The following is a 21,325-nucleotide window of genomic DNA, read 5'->3' on the forward strand; positions in this document are numbered from 1 at the left end:
AGGGCTGGGCTTTGAAATGCACCGAGGTAGGATAACAGCTCTTAACCTGTAAAATTGATTTGTCAAAAAAACAATCCTCTAGATGCACTTGTTTTCTTTTTGTTTGGGTGTTCCTGATCTGTCAATATCTTTCCAGTTACTCCAGTTAGTTGCATCTCTTTGCCATGTTGCATTATTAAATGCACTCTTATAGTCTGCCAATATAGTGCACCCATCCCTGTTTTAAGGCATGATTGGTTCCAATTCCATGTTATCACTTGCTTAGCACTGGATCTGATTGCTGCAGTTTTCTGAATTATAGTTATTATTGCATTGTTGCTTGTCACATTCATGCCTAGTCATGCTGTTATTTGGTGGCATATTATAAAAGACATTCATGAAGGTCCCTAGGACCCTCCACAGCACTTGATCCAGTTAAACATTTTGAGAAATCATCATGGTCTAGAATTAACATTTCTTTGAATTTTATTTTTTTTTAAAAGTGCTACATGTTCCCTTCTTTCTTTTCTCTCTTTTTTTTTTTTATACAGCAGCCTCTTGGAAATGTTGCATCTGTATTCTTGCCAGTTTTTATAATTACAAATAGGTCTGGGATTTCTTCTTGTTTACTCATTTAAATTTGTTGTTTGCTTCTTGTTTACTCATTTAAATTTGTTGTTCATAATTCCATCTGTGTGCTTTATATTGCTATACACAATTAGTTAATGTAGTTAAACCCTTTTACTGTCCAAACCCCTGAAGTTCCAAGTGCTCAGTGACCACATTTTTCAAAAGTAGAAATATAATATTTTCTTCTGAAATGATAGAAAATCTTTTTTCTGAAGGTCATTACACCAAAAATACAATGTTTGATGGAAAATTGATGGAATTACACATGTGCAAAGTTAGTGGTTTGGGTGCAGTTTATGCCTCGGCAATTTTACCCACATTGAGTTCTGTTTTAAGCCAGTACCATTGCTCAATTCATCCAGATTCTTAGCTCTTTCATTATTGATTGACCTTAAGAAATTGCTCAGTCAAATATATCTACCCAATAAAATACACAAGTTGAAAATTTAGCCAATTTTACACAGAATTAAAAAAGTCCAATTTAAAAACAAAATAAATACTCTAGACATTCCAGTCACTATAACAGTATTTTCTGTTTATTAATCACATCTCCAGGTCTCTCCTGTATTACACTTAACTTCCATTCTGAATTCATCACAAAAAAGAAAAATAATTGAAGATTTACCTTATTTCTCGAGTAATAAAATATTACAGGTGTGATTGGATATGGTTTATGGCATCCCAAGAATTGAATCAGACCTAGTAAAAAGCTCTTTAAGTTGTTGGGGAGTATTTACCGCTTTTGGTCCTGGAACCAACCAAAATCATCTCTTTCAGTAGTATATCTTCCATTCTGTGAAATGATACAAAGAAATAGCCAATAAAACCATAACTACCATTCTAAAAAAACTTATTTTAAATTAAGTACAAGGTCAGAATTTTGCTTTTTCCATCTTGCATCTTGTGGGGCAGGATTTTTTTTATACTGTGCTCACTTGCTGCACAGACCTATTCTCCCATATCTAGACCAAATTTTACTGCTTGTAGCTTAATTGAGCGAGACGAGCTTATTACGTAGATCTACACAAGGTACCCTGACACCAATAACCTGGATCTACCTGATGGACAGTGAAAGGGTTAATTTTGTCATTTGCATTGCTTCTGTGTTGCCTTGTCTGATTATAGAGTGAGATTTTGGTGATACTTGCAGGGTGCTGATCTTAGGACTGCAGAAGACTCCACTCCTGAGCAGCTAGTTACTATGTCTCAGGACCCAATAGTAACTATGTCTCAGGACCCAATAGGAGATAAAAAAATTTATGGTAAGTTGGATATAAACTGTTGCAAGGCATATTTCTCAGATACAAAGCTCGATGTTATATCAGTCTGGAACAGAAGCCTGTGGTTAACATTTTGCAGTCTGGCGATTGTTGAAATTTTTGTCATATAAACATACAAGATGGCAGGTGAGTTTTACAATTTTTTTTTTTAGCAAGTCGGCCGTCTCCCACCGAGGCAGGGTGACCCAAAAAGAAAGAAAAATCCCCAAAAAGAAAATACTTTCATCATCATTCAACTCTTTAACCTCACTCACACATAATCACTGTTTTTGCAGAGGTGCTCAGAACACAACAGCTTAGAAGCATATACGGTTAAAGATGCACAACATATCCCTCCAAAATGTCAATATCCCGAACCCCTCCTTTAGTGTGCAGGCATTGTACTTCCCATTTCCAGGACACAAGTCCGGCTATATAAAAATAACCGGTTTCCCTGAATCCCTTCACTGAATATTACCCTGCTCACACTCCAACAGATCGTCAGGTCCCAAATACCATTCGTCTCCATTCACTCCTATCGAACACACTCACGCACGCCTGCTGGAAGTCCAAGCCCCTCGCCCACAAATCCTCCCTTACCCCTTCCTTCCAACCTTTGCAAGAACGACCCCTACCCTGCCTTCCTTCCCCTACAGATTTAAATGCTCTCCATGTCATTCTACTTTGATCCATTCTCTCTAAATGACCAAATACGTATCTAATTATATTCATTATACAACTGTATAATTTCTTGTCTCTTAGTAGTTGTTACTCCTATAAAATTTCCTTTTCAGTTTGTTAGGTGCGAGACTTGTCATACAGTTTATCTCTGGAACCAATAACGCGCAATTGATTAGCCATATACAGTGGACCCTCACTTAACGATATTAATTGGTACCCGAGAACGAATATTGTTAGGAAAGTTTTTTAGCGTTAGCCGAGGCAAAATGTTAGCGTTAAAATGTATCGTTAGGCGAATTTAACGTTATGCGATGCGTTTGTGGAATGTACAGCAGACTGAGGTTATTAAAAAGATTTTAAATATCAAGTTGAAGGATCGGTACTTAACCCTTATCTGGGTGAGACATGTACCACTGCTGTCTGAGAAGCTAGGGGCAAGATACACATGAAAATCCTAGTATGACAGATTCAAATTTAGCACCAAGCATTGTACTGTAATTTATTTCAGACAGATATCTTGGGATCTAAGGGCCAAGTTTATATCTAGTATAATACCCAAGCATTTCTCGTTGCATTTGCTCGACACCGGCCTCATATTCTGTCCCTGAAACTTAATTTGGGGAAAATCCTTTGTGGTAGTCAATTGGGGGTTTGCCTTGGTGACAGGCAAGTTCAGCAGAATGTAGGTCTTTGGAAGGCACACCTAACTCATGGCCACCTGCCCGTGGATAATTCAGTTTTTTTGTGCATCTTGTGGTATACCACTGTCTGTGACACATTGTAACGACTTGCCGACACTTTTGGTTGCTGCAGCATCTAGAATTTTTATAACTGCTGGGGTGCCTGTCTGGACCTTAGGGAAATTCTAGTGTATTCTTTTAATATTAACGGCGTAATGTTTTTTATTTTTTTAACTTACGCCTATTGGCTTTACCTGGTATGAATTTGTTTCATTATATACATATTATTGCGATTGATTTTTAATATTTGGGGTTAGGTTTGGCTTAAGTGTTTTGCAAGTTTGTGTACCTATTGGTCCAAGCAATTTGTAATTTTTAAAAATTCCTTCCTTCAGTGCCACAATTAAGATATGCAAGGAATAGACATTAATTAAACCATGAAGATATCTAAAAGTTTGGTAATGTGGCTTTTATTAATGGGCCAAGTGGGCAAAATCCTTGATAGTTATATGTCATGGTAATACGATATTTATTTATCTTCACCATCTGTGTTGGAATGATAGTGTGCTGAATAATGTATATGCATTAATGGGAAAAAAATATTTACTCATTTTCTATTCTTCATTAATAAGACATTCACCACTGACTGATACATACTCTACACGGAATTAAGTTTATTTTTTACCATTATTATTATTTTTATTATTATTCTTTCTTTCAACACACCGGCCGTATCCCACCTATCCCACCGAGGCAGGGTGGCCCAAGAGGAAAAACGAAAGTTTCTCCTTTTACATTTAGTAATATATACAGGAGAAGAGGTTACTAGCCCCTTGCTCCCGGCATTTTAGTCGCCTCCTACAACACGCATAGCTTACGGAGGAAGAATTCTGTTCCACTTCCCCATGGAGGTAAGAGAAAATAAACAAGAACAAGAACTAATAAGAAAACAGAAGAAAACCCAGAGAGGTGTGTGTATATATATGCTTGTACATGTATGTACAAGCATATATATACATGCATGAGCGTGTTTGATAGGAGTGAATGGAGACAAATGGTTTTTAATACTTGACGTGCTGTTGGAGTGTGAGCAAAGTAACATTTATGAAGGGATTCAGGGAAACCGGCAGGCCGGACTTGAGTCCTGGAGATGGGAAGTACAGTGCCTGCACTCTGAAGGAGGGGTGTTAATGTTGCAGTTTAAAAACTGTAGTGTAAAGCACCCTTCTGGCAAGACAGTGATGGAGTGAATGATGGTGAAAGTTTTTCTTTTTCGGGCCACCCTGCCTTGGTGGGAATCGGCCAGTGTGATAATAAAAAAAAAAAATAAAACATGTATGTGTAGTGTGACCTAAGTGTAAGTAGAAGTAGCAAGACGTACCTGAAACCTTGCATGTTTATGAGACGGAAAAAAGGACACCAGCAATCCTACCATCATGTAAAACAATTACAGGCTTTCGTTTTATACTCACTTGGCAGGACGGTAGTACCTCCCTGGGTGGTTGCTGTTGACCAACCTACTACCTGGGTTATTATTATTTATTTAATTATTTATTTAATTATTTATTTATTTATTTTTTTTCAATATTGGCTTTTTATAATAATGTTCTGGCAGTTTATGTGAATGCTTAATGGGCCTTTAATGTGCATGGTAAGATTTTCTGGCATTTCATTTCCTGAATATGAGTTCAGCTTAACTAACAGTGTGTTGTATTGCCACTTATTTTCTTGTGTGCCTGTTATCTTGCAACTTGATACCCTTTGGTTAATGTTCACCTTTCTTCCTCTTCCCAGGACTGCCTGAATTTGAAAATCGAGAATTAAGTTCTCAAAATTATTCTCATGGTGAGTAGTTTTCTGTCAGGTGTTTTATTAAACTGCATAATAATCATTCAGAATGGGCCATACACATATACAGTCTTCAGCATGTTTTACATGCCTCACCACCAACAGTATATTAGCATGAATAGATTTGGTATTAGTGAGAATAGAAGTTTTAAACTTAGTGTTCATCATTAAAGTAAGTTGCCCCCTTCCCCTCTGAAGTCACAACCACAAAATAGGTTATCCTTTGCACTTTAGGACATCCTTCAACCATCTAGGAAGTGATTAAACACACGACAGCCTCTCCTCACTTAGCGACACACTCGTTTACTGATGCCTTGGACTTAAGACGGGCTGTCTGACCAGTATACATACCTAAATAATGTATATTGGAGCTGATTTCCTCTATTGTGTTTATTAAAGTATATAGTACACTACTGTATAAACATTTAAAAATATACTAGAAATGTTATAAATGGTGCAAAGGTGACATTAAAATAATATCAAAGATGGTTGACACAAACCTACTACCATTACACGTATAGTATGCTCCTCACTTAGCGATTGATTTGTTTACCAATGTAGTCTTAGGAATGGAACTCCATCATTAAGTGAGAAGAGGCTGTATTCAGCGTCTTGTAGGGTAAATTTGCCCACGAGTCATGTATGGCATCCTAAAGCTGTAGGAATGGGCTAATGTCCTTTCCTGAGTAGATATCTCCTTATCTCAACCCAGATATTCTCAATGGGGTTCATGTCTGGGAAGTTTCCTGGCCAGCCATTAAAGAAGGGTACTTCCCTTCATTCCTGAAACTATTGCACAGCAGATTTTTGGTGTGGCAAAGAGGGACCGTTTGCATAAAAACCTTGCATCACACCGAGTGAAAGATTTTGGAAAATTACAGACCAATTCAAGGTATGTTAGTACAGTTAATGTTGATAGGGATATTTTTCTAGGCTTCTCGGAAGATAATTCTGGTCGGCACGTCACAAGCACTGTCGTCAAGGAACCAATACAACCAGGTCATCGCTGGATGCTCTCTCATATTGCTGGCTCTTACTATTCCCTTTGTTTGATGGCCTGTCTTGTGTAGTCCAATGATCTCTGCAATTGTCTTTTGTGTCAGTAACCTATTCCTTCCCATATTAAATCTTCAATAGCCACACGGTGCAGGGGGACCATGGGCACTGAACCATCCACCACACAAGCCTAGAAGTCACTTAGGTTTCATCCAGTAGTCATATGGAATCCTGAGACATCATGCTGTCAGTTGCCAGGCCATTATAACTTTCTCGACAAATCTCAGGGAGAAGGGTATTACTTGGGACTTTAAATTACATCAGGTGCCTTCCACCCATCGTACTTCAGTGATGAGCAATGTATTAGCTAGTAGTTCTTGAGATTATCTAATCCATTCTCTGATCTCAGATCAGGTTTTCTAAGTTGGAAAGGAAATATTAGAGGATTAAGAATTATTAAGCCCAGAGGAAAGTAAAGGTACAGTGGAACCTCAAATATCGAACTGCTCCCAACTCGACCAATTATGCAAGTGTATTTTTGTAAGTGCTTTTATAAGTGTTTTTTTGAGGGTCTGAAATGAGCTAATCTAATTTACATTAATCCTGATGGGAATAAATTCGTTCAGTAACAGCACTCAAACAGCCGTCTGGAACGAAGAAAGCTCGATATTTGAGGTTCCACTGTATGTGTATATTTAATTTAAGCAGTGGTTTGCAAGATCTTCCTGGCATCTTAAATGTTCATGACACAGGAAGAAAAGTTCAGCAGTCTTGTTAGTGGAAAACAGTTTTATGCCAGAGATGAGGCTCACTGATGATACATTATGCTTCTAAAATTGCCAGGTTCTGCTGAGTCTGTTCCTGGAACACAGGCAAAAAGGAAGCGGCACAATTTTCCACTTGGTAAATACTAAAAGGACTTGCTACAAATTGACACATTGAAGTTATTCCCTACGAGAGCAAAATACCTGGCAGGTGGTACAAAATTGTCAGCATGCTCGCTCCATATGTAAGGGGAAATGCTAACACACCCCTAGCTGTTTTCATAATTTTAAAGCCAGTTCCTGATCAGTTGGGCTGTGATGCCTCTGTTGGATTGTGTTGCTAGCACCAATAGCCTGACTGATCAAGCCATTAACCAGGAAGCTTGGTCTGGGACTGGGCCATAAGAGCTATGATCCTAAGAATTAACAATAGGTAATATGGAGGAAATGTAATTGAACAGACTGATCATGAAGATGTATATGCTATCGGATGTGTGTAACAACCCTAATATGTGAAGCAACGACACTTTTTAAGTATTTAAGAAGATCTTGTGTGTCAGCAACATTCTGTAACACCTCCCTCAACAGCAGTATCTCTATTGAATGTTGAAACTCTAGAATTTGATTCCATATTTTGTGAAACTCTTAAATCCATGTGGGGTCACTCACCACTCAAAGTTCCCATTCTTCCAATGAAGTTAGTCTGCTGTTCCTGCAATGTCTGTGTTTTGTGTTCCCTTCACTGCTGCTGCTACTGCTGCTGATTAAAGCAACACCTGTAAGAACTTACATCAAGTAATTTGCAAAAGGACACTAATTCATTTCCTGGTAAGTACATGTATAGTAAATCCTTCATGTAACCAACTATTGGGAGGATGGCAGTCAGTAATTGCAGTTGTGGCAGATAGCAGTGAGATTGTTTTGCTGTCAGTGTAACATTATTAGACAATTCCATAACTGGTGGACTATTTGTTCTGAATCAGATGACCAGCAGATTTTGTCCTGTATTTTCAGTCTGTTTTATCAAGGGTTTGCTGTATAGCTTTGCAATTTGTATATACAGTACTGTACTGTAATTTCCTGTATTTTTTCAGTGGAAATTCAGCTTCAACAGACAGTTCGAGATCATATCGAGTCTGGTCATGTAAGGTTCGACTGTAGAGTAATTATTTAGTTGAGAATAATCAGCTTCATATTTCTCAGTTCCAGTGGACTTTGAGTCGCTAGAGGAACAAGTTACTGCTGACTTGCCAGATGTTGCCAATGTGGACATGGATGTGTTCGCTGCCAACCACACAGAGGATGAGCTGACAGTGCAAGTACATGATGATTCTCCTTTGCCAAAAAAGGAACCATTAGAAATGCTAGCCAAAGCTGGTAAGTTTATTGTACAGCAAGGTCAGAATTATTGTACAACAAGGGCAAGATTATATAGTCTTATATTTCCTTTCATTTTATCCATTTCATCTAACTTTTCAATTTTGCTTATCACTGTAATTACTTTTCCTACATTAAAGTCTTCATTGGATCAGTGTCATCTCAGAAGTCTTGGTTACATCACTGTCATCTAAGTTGCTGTTCTCGTTATCTTGCATGGATTGCTTTTGTTTGTAAATTTACTGAAGTCCTACTTACTCTCAGATCGTCATTCAGCAGTGTTGTATAATTTGTATGTGATTTGCATTTCTCTGGGAAAAATAATTTATTTATAGCATTTTTTTTTTTTATGTACCCAGCTCCCTCCTGTGGCAAGAATAAAAGTAAAAGTTGGTTCAATTCCAAACCCCAGTTATTTTTGTTGAGCAAGTTAGTGATTATGATATAGTATTGAACATATTAACAGTAGGCAAACTTAACTACCCAGCATTTAAAATTTTGCCTATTGTACACATAAGTTTTGAATGAAATATCAGACATTTTTTGAAAATTTTAATAAAAGGACAGACTTATTTTTCACATTAATGTGCATCATACTGCAAATAGTGGAAATAGATCTAATGAGAAATCACATGTAATTGTCTATAGCAACAGATGATACAAAGTCCCAGAGATATTTGTAGCCAAGCTAAAGTTAGTAACATCTAAATGTCCATTGCTTTTTTTGTCCTGGAGTTGCTTGTAGGAAGCCCAAATATGTAATGAACTTCTCCATTAAGAGTGTTAGCATATGCTTTAGGTAGAGGAGAAGGAAAGTGGGAGACGGGAAGGAAATTAGGGGAGGAGGAGGAGGAGGAAGGAAATCAAAAGGGGAGGAAGAAAGAAAAGAAGTCTCAAAATGGAGATGTAGTAACAACATAAATATATTTTAACAGTGTGGCCAGAGGACGAGTACATCGTGGAATACTCGCTTGAATATGGATTCCTCCGACTCTCACCAGCTACAAGGCAGCGCCTCAACATTCCGGTCAAGATTGTTACACTGGATCCCATGAAAGATGCCTGTTTTGGTGATTCTCTGTCTCGGTTTATTCTGGATGAATTTTTGGGCTATGATGATATCCTCATGGGATCTATTAAGAGTCTTGCAGAAAAAGAAGAAAACAAAGGTTATCTTCGGTAGGTCAACCCAGTACTATAAAAATTGCGTATGAGTGACTTCGTGTATTTCTGAGTTGTTGTATTTGTTTTAACAAGATTAATAATAGGAGGATAAATGTAGAGACCAAGATACAATAAATTAAAGAAAAATGTTCAGTGTTGTTGCAAGTCTTGGTGAGGGATTGGGATGGGATACAAAATAAGTAGTTAATGGTAGATTAGTGTATTGAAAGTTAGAACGAAAGCTAATTGAACTAAGTTATATCTGGTTGATTCATCGGTAAAGTTGTGAGAGCTAAGTTGTACAATAACTTCATAAAAGCTGTCCTTACTGTAACCTTCACAAGAAATATTAAGATGTAGTTTCAGCAGTCTTATCTAATAGTTTTTTTCTTCTTAACACAGCTGTTTTCCACCGAGGAAGGGTGACCCAAAAAGAAAAACTTTCATCATCATTCAACATTTTCACCAACCCACATACATAATCACTGTCTTTGCAGAGGTGGTCAGATATGACAGCTTACTGCATGCATTGTACTTCCTATTTCCAGGACTCAGGTCTGGCTAACTGGTTTCCCTGAATCCCTTCACAAAATATTACCCTGCTCACACTCCAACAGCTCGTCAGATCCCAAAAACCATTAGTCTCCATTCATTCCTATCTAACATGGTCATGCATGCTTGTTGGAAGTCTGAGCCCCTCGCCCACAAAACCTCCTTTACCCCCTCCCTCCAACCTTTTTGGGGAATACCCCTACCCCACTTTCCTTGCCCAACAGATTTATACACTCTCCAAGTCATTCTACTTTGTTCCATTCTCTCTAAATGACCAAATCACCTCAACAGCCCCTCTTTAGCCCTCTGATACTTTTAGTAACTCCACAGCACCTCCTAATTTCCACACTACAAATTCTCTGCATAATATTTACATCACACATTGCCCTCAGACACAAGACATCCACTGCCTCCAGCCGCCTTCTCACTGCAGCATTTACAATTGATGCTTCACACCCATATAAGGTTGTTGGTACTACTGTACTCTTGTACATAACCTTCTTTGCCTCCATGGATAACGTTCCTTGTCTCCACAAATCCCTTGATGCACCATTCGCCCTTTTTCCTTCATCAATTCTATTGTTAACCTTATCCTTCATAGACCCATCCACTGACAAATCAACTCCCAGGTATCTGAAAACATAAACTTCTTCCACACTCCCTCCCTCCAATGTGATATCCTATTTCTCTCTCTAAATAGTTTGATACCCTCATCACCTTACTCTTATCTATGTTCACTTTCAACTTTCTTCCATTACACACCCTCCCAAACTTGTACACTAACCTTGGCAACTTTTCTTTAGAATCCCCCAAAAGCAGTGTCATCAGCAAAAAGTAATTGTCAACTCCCATTTTGTATTTGATTTCCCTTAATTTAATCCTTTACTTCTTTTACAACCCCATCTATAAATATGCTAAACAATCTTGGTGACATTACACATCCCTGTTTAAGACCTACTTTTGTTAGGAAAGACACATATGCAACAGTTAGGTATCTTTATTTCGAAACGTTTCGCCTACACAGTAGGCTTCTTCAGTCGAGTACAGAAAAGTTGATAGAAGCAGAAGAGACTTGAAGACGATGTAATCAGTCCATCACCCTTAAAGTTTTGAGGTGGTCAGTCCCTCAGTCTGGAGAAGAGCATTGTTCCAAAGTTTGAAACAATATGGAATTGAAGTGACAGGATGGAGCCTTATATAGCGCCAGGAGGTGAGACGTAGGTCACTAGTAGAACGCAGATGTTGGAAGGTCAGGTCCCTCTCAAATCCAGCCGTTCTCACTATTAGAGGTAGTCGAAGTTGATTTCAGGTCCTGAGGGACCTGACCTTCCAACATCTGCGTTCTACTAGTGACCTACGTCTCGCCTCCTGGCGCTATATAAGGCTCCATCCTGTCACTTCAACTCCATATTGTTTCAAACTTTGGAACAATGCTCTTCTCCAGACTGAGGGACTGACCACCTCAAAACTTTAAGGGTGATGGACTGATTACATCGTCTTCAAGTCTCTTCTGCTTCTATCAACTTTTCTGTACTCGACTGAAGAAGCCTACTGTGTAGGCGAAACGTTTCGAAATAAAGATACCTAACTGTTGCATATGTGTCTTTCCTAACAATCTGTCGGTATTTTATACCATTTTAATGTTCAAGACCTACTTTTACTGGAAAGTAATCTCCCCCTCTCCTACACACCCTAACCTAAGCCTCACTATCCTTATAACTCTTTACAGCACTTAGTAACTTACTACCTATTCCATACACTTGCAACATCTGCCACATTGCTCCCCTATCCACTCTATCATATGCCTTATCTAAATCCATAAATGAAATCTTATTTTTTTTTTTTTCTCCTCTTCAACAAACCGGCTGTATCCCACCAAGGCAGGGTGGCGGTCCCCCTCAAAAAATGAGATTCTCTTTTTAAATTTAGTAGCCTATACAGGAGAAAGGGTTACTAACCCCTTGCTCTCGGCATTTTAATTGCCTCGTACATCACGCATGGTTTATGGAGGAAGAATTCTGGTCCACTTTCCCATGGAGATAAGAGGAAATAAACAAGAACTAGTAAGAAAACAGAAGAAAACCTAGAGGGGTGTGTATATATATGTTTGTACATGTATGTGTAATATGACCTAAATGTAAGTAGAAGTAGCAAGACATACATGAAATCTTGCATGTTTTTGAGACGGAGAAAAGGCACCAACAATCCTACCATCATGTAAAACAAGTACAAGCTTCCTACCATCAACTCAGTAAACTTGTTTCCCTATAAGTATTACAGTCTCTCTTGTCCCCCCCCATCCTTTTCCCTTTATATACAGGAAGTATGCATGCTCTCTGCCAATCCCTAGGTACCTTCTCTTTCATACATTAAACAAAAATACCAACCACTCCAACACTCTCTCTCCCTGCTTTTAATATTTCTGTCATGATTCCATCAATTACAGCTGCTTTAGCTCCTTTCATTCTTCATAATGCCTCATGCACCTTCCCTACACTCACATCCTGCTTTTCTTCATTCCTTAATCCCTCGACTGTCGCAACCCCCAATCCTGAGGTGTCTCCTGATGTTGCAAAATTGAAAAAAAAAAAAAAAAAAAATTCTTATGAAATGATAGAGAATCTTTTCATGATTGTAATGACACCAAAAAAAACAAAATTTGGTGGAAAACTGACGGAATTACGCTTTCGCGAAGTTAGTGACCTCGGCGATATTTACAAATTGGCGGTTTCGCCCATTTTGAGCCCTATTTTCGGCTAATTCCATTGTTCCAGTCAACCAAACTCATAACTATTTCTTTAGAACTCCATTTTTCTATCAATTGAGTACAAGAAACTACCCATTTACCAATTTCAACTACCCAATAATGTGGTCAGAAATTTGCAATTTGGCCAATTTCATGAAAACTAAAAAAATGACAATTTCAAAATAAGGTCCAGAATGAACAATGCAGACATTCCTAGCTCTAAAATAACATTTTCTTTGTTCATCAGTCGTGTCTCCAGGCCCCTCTGATATTACTCTTGCTTTCTATTTTGAATTTTCATTCAAACAAAAAATAGAAGATTTACTATTATGCAGACTACTGCAATACTGCAATAATTGTATAAATAACATCAACCCATTCATGACTGCATATTAGAATGGCTAGTTGGACATTTATTGGACAAGGACATCATTTGTTTACTTTTGAACATCGGCAAAAATCAAACATTTTCCCTACTTTGAGCTCCATTTCCAGGTTTTTATAGTAAAATCAATTAAAATCACCTCTATTTCTATAATATGTTTTCCATTTTATCATATGAGACCAAGAAAACAAGAATACAACTATAAATACTATACAAAAATAGACCACAAAGTCGGCATTTGAATTAAAAAAAAATGGTCTGAGTTTTTTTTTTTCTCATTATGCACTGCGCTTTCCAGGATTTTTTTTATATGGTGCACACTGACCACACAGATCCATTCTCTCACATGTGGGCCTACCAGCTTTCTCCTCCTTGATTTGAAGCCGCTAGAATTTGAGTACAGTGGACCCCCGCATTACGATATTAATCCGTTCATGAGAGCTCATTGTTATGCGAAATTATCGTTATGCGAATGAATTTTCCCCATAAGAAATAATGGAAATCAAATTAATCCGTGCAAGACACCCAAAAGTATGAAAAAAATTTTTTTACCACATGAAATATACATTTTCCTACACACAAAGAGAAGGATACATGCACAATAGTAGAGTAGTACATGCACAGTATATATTGTGCATGTACTACTCTGTCTTCGATGACACACTTTTTTGGGTTATCTTGGGTGGCTAACCCTCTGGGGTTAATTTTCTTGGTATTCTCAATAAGCCACACCAACAACGGTGCTACAGCAGCAGCAGCAGCAGCTGACAGTGCTACAGCAGCAGCAGCAGCAGCTGACAGTGCTACAGCAGCAGCAGCTGACAGTGCTACAGCAGCAGCAGACGATGCTACAGCAGCAGCAGCTGACAGTGCTACAGCAGCAGCAGACGATGCTACAGCAGCAGCAGCTGACAGTGCTACAGCAGCAGCAGCAGCTGCCAGTGCTACAGCAGCAGCTGACGATGCTACAGCAGCAGCAGACGGTACTACAGCAGCAGCAGCTGACAGTGGTACAGCAGCAGCAGCAGCTGACAGTGCTACAGCAGCACCAGCAGCTGACAGTGCTACAGCAACACCAGCAGCTGACAGTGCTACAGCAGCGAGAAGCAGCTGACAGTGCTACAGCAGCGAGAAGCAGCTGACAGTGCTACAGCAGCGAGAAGCAGCTGACAGTGCTACAGCAGCGAGAAGCAGCTGACAGTGCTACAGCAGCAGCAGATGGTACTACAACAGCAGCAGCAGTAGCAGCTGATGGTGCTACAGCAGCAGCTGATGGTGCTACAGCAGCAGCTGATGGTGCTACAGCAGCAGCTGACAGTGCTACAGCAGCAGCAGCTGACAGTGCAGCAGCAGCTGACAGTGCAGCAGCAGCAGCAGCAGCAGCAGCTGACAGTGCAGCAGCAGCAGCAGCAGCAGCAGCAGCTGACAGTGCAGCAGCAGCAGCAGCAGCAGCAGCAGCAGCTGACAGTGCAGCAGCAGCAGCAGCTGACAGTGCAGCAGCAGCAGACAGTGCTACAGCAGCAGCAGCAGCTGACAGTGCTACAGCAGCAGCAGACGATGCTACAGCAGCAGCAGACGATGCTACAGCAGCAGCAGACGATGCTACAGCAGCAGCAGACGATGCTACAGCAGCAGCAGACGGTGCTACAGCAGCAGCAGACGGTACTACAACAGCAGCAGCAGCTGACGGTGGTGCAGCAGCAGCTGACGGTGCTAATGCAGCAGCAGCAGCTGACAGTGCTAATGCAGCAGCAGCAGCTGACAGTGCTACATCAGCAGCAGACGGTACTACAGCAGCAGCAGCAGCTGACGGTGGTACAGCAGCAGCAGCAGCAGCAGCATCAGCAGTTGACCATGGTACCACAGTATTTCGATAATATTTCTCACCCTTTTTACCACAGGGTTGGCACTAGAAGCTTTATTGGGGCCCATGGTAACTTATTTTGCAGATAAAATCACCAAAAACACTGTAATAATGCAAAATGTTGCGATTGTATGCTTGGATGTTACTGCGGAGGCTGGCTTGTAAACAATGCCACCGGCGGAACATGTGAGGCTGGCTCAGGCCTCACATAGACGTGTCTCGGACGAACAGCGCTGAGCGGGTTTTTTAGCGGTATGCGAGGCAAAATCTTAGCGATAAAATGTATCGGTATGCGGATTTAACGTTATGTAAGGCCAATGGTATGCGGGGGTCCACTGTATGTATATGTCAAACACAGTACCTCTTAAGACGTATATATACGGCCGCGACAGTCAAAGGGTTAAAGATGCTATACCTCCCTTGCCAGTACATGAAATTGCTGCCTCCCTTTCTTCATCGTCATTTAAAAGTTCCTTAAAATATTCCCGTCATCTACCCAGTGCCTTCAGCTCCCCATCTACTAACTCCCCTACTGCTTTTATCTCATGAATCCATTCATTCCTTGGGTTTTCTTGAGTTGTTTATTTTTTTTATTAGCACACTGGCCGATTCCCACCAAGGCAGGGTGGCCCGAAAAAGAAAAACTTTCACCATCATTCACTCCATCACTGTCTTGCCAGAAGGTTGCTTTACACTACAGTTTTTAAACTGCAACATTAACACCCCTCCTTCAGAGTGCAGGCACTGTACTTCCCATCTCCAGGACTCGAGTCCGGCCTGCCAGTTTCCCTGAATCCCTTCATAAATGTTACTTTGCTCACACTCCAACAGCACGTCAAGTATTAAAAACCATTTGTCTCCATTCACTCCTATCAAACACGCTCATGCATGCCCGCTGGAAGTCCAAGCCCCTCACACACAAAACCGCCTTTAACCCCTCCCTCCAACCTTTCCTAGGCCGACCCCTACCCCCACCTTCCTTCCACTACAGACTGATACACACTTGAAGTCATTCTGTTTCGCTCCATTCTCTCTACATGTCCGAACCACCTCAACAACCCTTCCTCAGGACAACAGTTTTGGCAATCCCGCACCTCCTCCTAACTTCCAAACTACGAATTCTCTGCATTATATTCACACCACACATTGCCCTCAGACATGACATCTCCACTGCCTCCAGCCTTCTCCTCGCTGCAACATTCATCACCTATGCTTCACACCCATATAAGAGCGGCTGCAACATTCATCACCTATGCTTCACACCCATATAAGAGCGTTGGTAAAACTATACTCTGATACATTCCCTCTTTGCCTCCAAGGACAAAGTTCTTTGTCTCCACAGACTCCTAAGTGCACCGCTCGCCCTTTTCCCCTCATCAATTCTATGATTCACCTCATCTTTCATAGACCCATCCGCTGACCCGTCCACTCCCAAATATCTGAATACATTCACCTCCTCCATACTCTCTCCCTCCAATCTGATATCCAATCTTTCATCACCTAATCTTTTTGTTATCCTCATACCTTACTCTTTCCTGTATTCACTTTTAATTTTCTTCTTTTACATACCCTACCAAATTCATCCACCAACCTCTGCAACTTCTCTTCAGAATCTCCCAAGAGCACAGTGTCATCAGCAAAGAGCAACTGTGACAACTCCCACTTTGTGTGATTCTTTATCTTTTAACTCCACGCCTCTTGCCAAGACCCTCGCATTTACTTCTCTTACAACCCCATCTATAAATATATTAAACAACCACGGTGACATCACACATCCTTGTCTAAGGCCTACTTTTACTGGCAAATAATCTCCCTCTTTCCTACATACTCTAACTTGAGCCTCGCTATCCTCGTAAAAACTACACTGCTTTCAGTAACCTACCTCCTATACCATATATCTGCAACATCTGCCACATTGCCCCCCTATCCACCCTGTCATATTCCTTTTCCAAATCCATAAATGCCACAAAAACCTCTTTAGCCTTATCTAAATACTGTTCACTTTTATGTTTCACTGTAAACACCTGGTCCACACACCCCCTAACTTTCCTAAACCCTCCTTGTTCATCTGCTATCCTATTCTCCGTTCTACTCTTAATTCTTTCAATAATAACTCTACCATACGCTTTACCAGGTATACTCAACAGACTTATCCCTTATAATTTTTGCACACACTTTTGTCCCCTTCTTCCTTTATACAAAGGGACTATACATGCTCTCTGCCAATCCCCAAAATTTTTTCTTATTCACCGCAAAATTTCTTGACAGTGCCTCTCCCACTATCATTTGCTTTCCTTTTGCACTTTTTCACTGCTCTCTTCTTTTTTAACTCTCCATATACTCTTCCCTTCTTATATCACTTCTGCTTTGTAAAAACATTTCATAAGCTACCTTTTTCTCTCTTATCACACACTTTACCTCATTATTCCACCAGTCACTCCTCTTTCCTCCTGCATCCACCCCTCCTATAGCCACAAACTTCTGTCCCACATTCTAATACTGCATTTTTAAAACTATCCCATCCCTCTTCAACCCTTCCCTCCACTACCCATACTTGCACTAGCCCACCTTTCTGCCAATAGTAGATCTACGTTTTTTTCAACATTTGAAAGTATGTAAAAAATGTGGATCTTCTTTCTTTTTTAAATTTAAAAACGTAAAAAAACTTTGATTTACGTTATTTTTTTTGTCATATTTGAAAATATATAAAAAAACGTAGATCTACTTTTGGAGCACCACGCATGTGAATGTAGATCTGTTTGGACAGTTTAACCCTTTGACTGTCGCGGCCGTATATATACGTCTTACGAGGTACCGTGTTTGACGTATATATACTCATAAATTCTAGCGGCTTCAAATCAAGCAGGAGAAAGCTGGTAGGTCCACATGTGAGAGAATGGGTCTGTGTGGTCAGTGTGCATCATGTAAAAAAATCCTTTAGCACGCAGTGCATAATGAGAAAAAAAAAACTCTGACCGTTTTTTTAATTAAAATGCCGACTTTGTGGTTTATTTTCGTATAGTATTTATGGTTGTATTCTCGTTTTCTTGGTCTTATTTGATAGAATGAAAAACATATTATAGAAATAGATGTGATTTTGATTGATTTTACTTTAAAAAGAACCTAGAAATGGAGCTCAAAGTAGGGGAAATGTTTGATTTTTGCCAATGTTCAAAAGTAAACAAATGATGCCATTGTCCAATAAATGTCCAGCTAGCCATTTTAATATGCAGTCATGAATGGGTTGATGTTTTTTATGCAATTATTACAGTATTGCAGTAGTCTGCATAATAGTAAGTCTTCTATTTTTGTTTGAATAAAAATTAAAAATAGAAAGCAAGAGTAATATCAGAGGGGCCTGGAGACGTGACTGATGAACAAAGAAAATGGTATTTTAGAGCCAGGAATGTCTGCATTGTTCATTCTGGACCTTATTTTGAAATTGTCATATTTTTTATTTTTTTGTGAAATTGGCCAAATTGCAAATTTGACCACATTGTTAGGTAGTTGAAATTGGTAAATGGGCAGTTTCTTGTACTCAATCGATAGAAAAAATGGAGTTCTAAAGAAATAGCTATGAGTTTGGGCGACTGGAACAATGGAATTAGCCAAAAATAGGGCTCAAAGTGGGCGAAATCGCCGATTTGTAAACAGCGCCAAGGTCGCTAACTTCGCGAGAGCATAATTCCGTCAGTTTTCCATCAAATTTCGTTTTTTTTTTTGGTGTCATTACAATCGGGAAAAGATTCTCTATCATTTCATAAGAAAAAATAATTTTTTTTTTTTAAATTTTGCGACACCAGGAGACACCTCAGGATTGGGGGTTGCGACAGTCAAAGGGTTAAGGGTTATAGGTGTGGTTTGGGATATTATCAGTTTGGAGTGACTATCTAAACTGTCGTATCTGGGCACCTCTGCAAAGACAGTGATTATGTATGACTGATGGTGAAAGTGTTGACTGATAATGAAAGTTTTTTTTTTTTCTTTCTTTTTGGGTTTTTGTTTTGGGTCACGCTGCCTTGGTGGGAGACGGCTGACGTGTTAAGAAAAAGAAAAAAAAAATTCATTCTCACTTCCTCCTCCCTCAGTTTATAAACTTTCACCTCTCTCCTACTGTTGCTATTTTCTTGTTGTCCCATCTGCCTCTTACTCTAATTGTAGCTACAACTAGATAATGATCCGATATATCCATTGCCCCTCTGTAAACATGTACATTCTGAAGCCTACCCATCAGTGATTTATCTAGCAATACATAATCTAACCCTTTCAGGGTCCAGAGGCCAAATTTCCAAGTGTGTGCCAGGGTCCAAGAATTTAAAAAAAATATTGTTATTTTTTTCTTATGAAATGGTAAAGAATCTTTTTCTGAAGGTAATAAAACAAAAAGTTTGAAATTGGTGGAAAACTGACGAAATTACTCTCTCACGAATTTTGATGTGTCACGATATTTACGCATCGGCAGTTTTGCCGAATTTGACTCCCATTGTAGGCCAATTACACTATTTCAGTTGACCAAATTCTTAGCTTTTTCACTAGTATTACTTCTATTCTATCGATTGAGCACAAGAAATCCCCAAGTCAACTGTTTCAACTACAAAATAGTGATCAGAAATTGGTAATTTGGCCAATTTAATGCAAGGTTCAAAATATTCCTATTTCAAAATAGGGTCCAGAATAAACAATGCAGGCATTCCTGGCACTAAACTAACATTTCCTCTGTTCATTAGTTATGTTTTCAGGCTTCACAAATCAATTCCATTTTGATTTTTAATTCACATAATGAATTTTTATTCAAACCAAAAAAATAGAAGATTTACTGTCATGCAATATAGTAATAATTGTATAAATAATATCACCACATTTGTGAACGTGTATTAGACCCACCAGCTGGCGTGTATTAGACGTGTGAGGTCATTTGTTTACTCTTGAACATAAGCAAAAAATTTAACATTTCCGCTACTTTGAGCTCAGTTTCAAGCCATTTTCAGTACTAAAACCAATCAGAATCATCTCTATTTCTGTAATATATCTTCCATTCTATCAAACGAGACCACGAAATCGCAAATACAACTATAAAAAACATACAAAAAAATTCTGCAAAGTCGCTGTTTTGATAGAAAATTACGGTCTATTTTTTTCTCTCATTATGCACTGTGTGCTGCAGGATTTGTTTTGTGGTGCACACATACCACATAGATGTATTCTCTCGTATCTAGGCCCAAATTTACTGCTCTCAGCTTATCAGAGTGAGCTGAGCTCATGGCGTAGATCTACGGTTTGGACCCTGAAAGGTCTAACAAACTACTTTCATTGCATGCTATATCATAACTTGTATACTTATCTTTTTCCAAAAATGTGTATTATTACCAAACCTCTTTCTACACATAGTTCAATTAAATGCTTCCCATTTTCATTTACCCCTGGCACCCTAGATTTACTTACTACTCCATCTATAACATTTTTACCCACTTTAGCATTTTCTTTACTGTGAATAAAAAGATTTAATATACCACTACCAGAAATGTAGTTACCGGAGAGCACTACCGCTTTGTGAGCATGTGGATGGGGGGCAGCAACTACCTGGCGGCAGCATTTGTTATGGTGGTTTTCACCCTGAGTGTGTCCATGCTACTGCGCTACTCCCACCATCAGATCTTCCTCTTCATCGTGGACCTCCTCCAAATGTTGGAGCTGAATGTGGCTATTACCTTCCCTGCAGCACCCATGTTGACTGTCATCCTTGCACTTGTTGGTGAGACTTGAAAACACACAAACCTGTTTTGCTCTGTCATAAGATAGTTTTAATTACTACATCAGCCTTATCCATTGCATGAAAACAGTTGCCACTCAGGTGGGCTAGCTAAGATGTTATCAGTAGCAGTATTGTGCATTTCTTGGGTAGCCTGATTTTTATCACAATGGTACCTGGCCTTATATACACACACTGTTTGTGAAGCCATTGGTTGGTGATTTCTTGTGTTATGTAGGATTTGTGGTACATCCCTTAAATAATAAGCAATATTTTGAGATTCTTGAAAGCTTGTCGGGTTTTCCATTTGCTGATTGCGAGTAATTTTTACCTGGGCATCATTCATTTGCACAAGTCAGCACAGTCATCCATTTCTTGGATTTGCCAGTATTACAAATTATTTTGAATGAGCTTGTCTCATTGGCATTGTAAATTTTTTCTGGAAATGAAATATGATCTTCCATAATATATAAATAACTGCCAATAATTGGTTGCAGTACTTTCTCCAGATCCTAGATCCTTGTTGCTGGTGAGAGGCTGTAAATACAAGAAAGTGAACCTTCCTTAGATCAGACTTGATTGCCTCTTACTCCATATGCTCTGTATAACCCCTGTGGGTTTAATGCTTAAACCTGATGATGATGACAATCA

General features: G+C 39.3%; 1 protein-coding gene across 3 annotated transcripts in view; it reads left to right on the forward strand.

Moving 5' to 3' along the window:
- The window catches only part of LOC128688111 (membralin), a 46,457-nt gene that overhangs the window by 11,680 nt on the left and 13,452 nt on the right, over positions 1–21,325 (forward strand). For 2 of the 3 annotated variants that reach the window (XM_070086634.1, XM_070086633.1), the window contains exons 6-10: positions 1,760–1,871; positions 5,024–5,074; positions 8,041–8,214; positions 9,150–9,393; positions 20,445–20,677. In XM_070086634.1, coding sequence (XP_069942735.1) covers positions 1,760–1,871; positions 5,024–5,074; positions 8,041–8,214; positions 9,150–9,393; positions 20,445–20,677 — 814 coding nt within the window. The remainder of the gene's footprint in view (positions 1–1,759; positions 1,872–5,023; positions 5,075–8,040; positions 8,215–9,149; positions 9,394–20,444; positions 20,678–21,325) is intronic. The other variant, XM_070086635.1, reaches the window with a different exon arrangement.

This window comes from Cherax quadricarinatus, chromosome 19 (genome assembly GCF_038502225.1).
Source record: "Cherax quadricarinatus isolate ZL_2023a chromosome 19, ASM3850222v1, whole genome shotgun sequence".
In the NCBI taxonomy this organism is placed as follows: Eukaryota; Metazoa; Arthropoda; class Malacostraca; order Decapoda; family Parastacidae; genus Cherax; species Cherax quadricarinatus.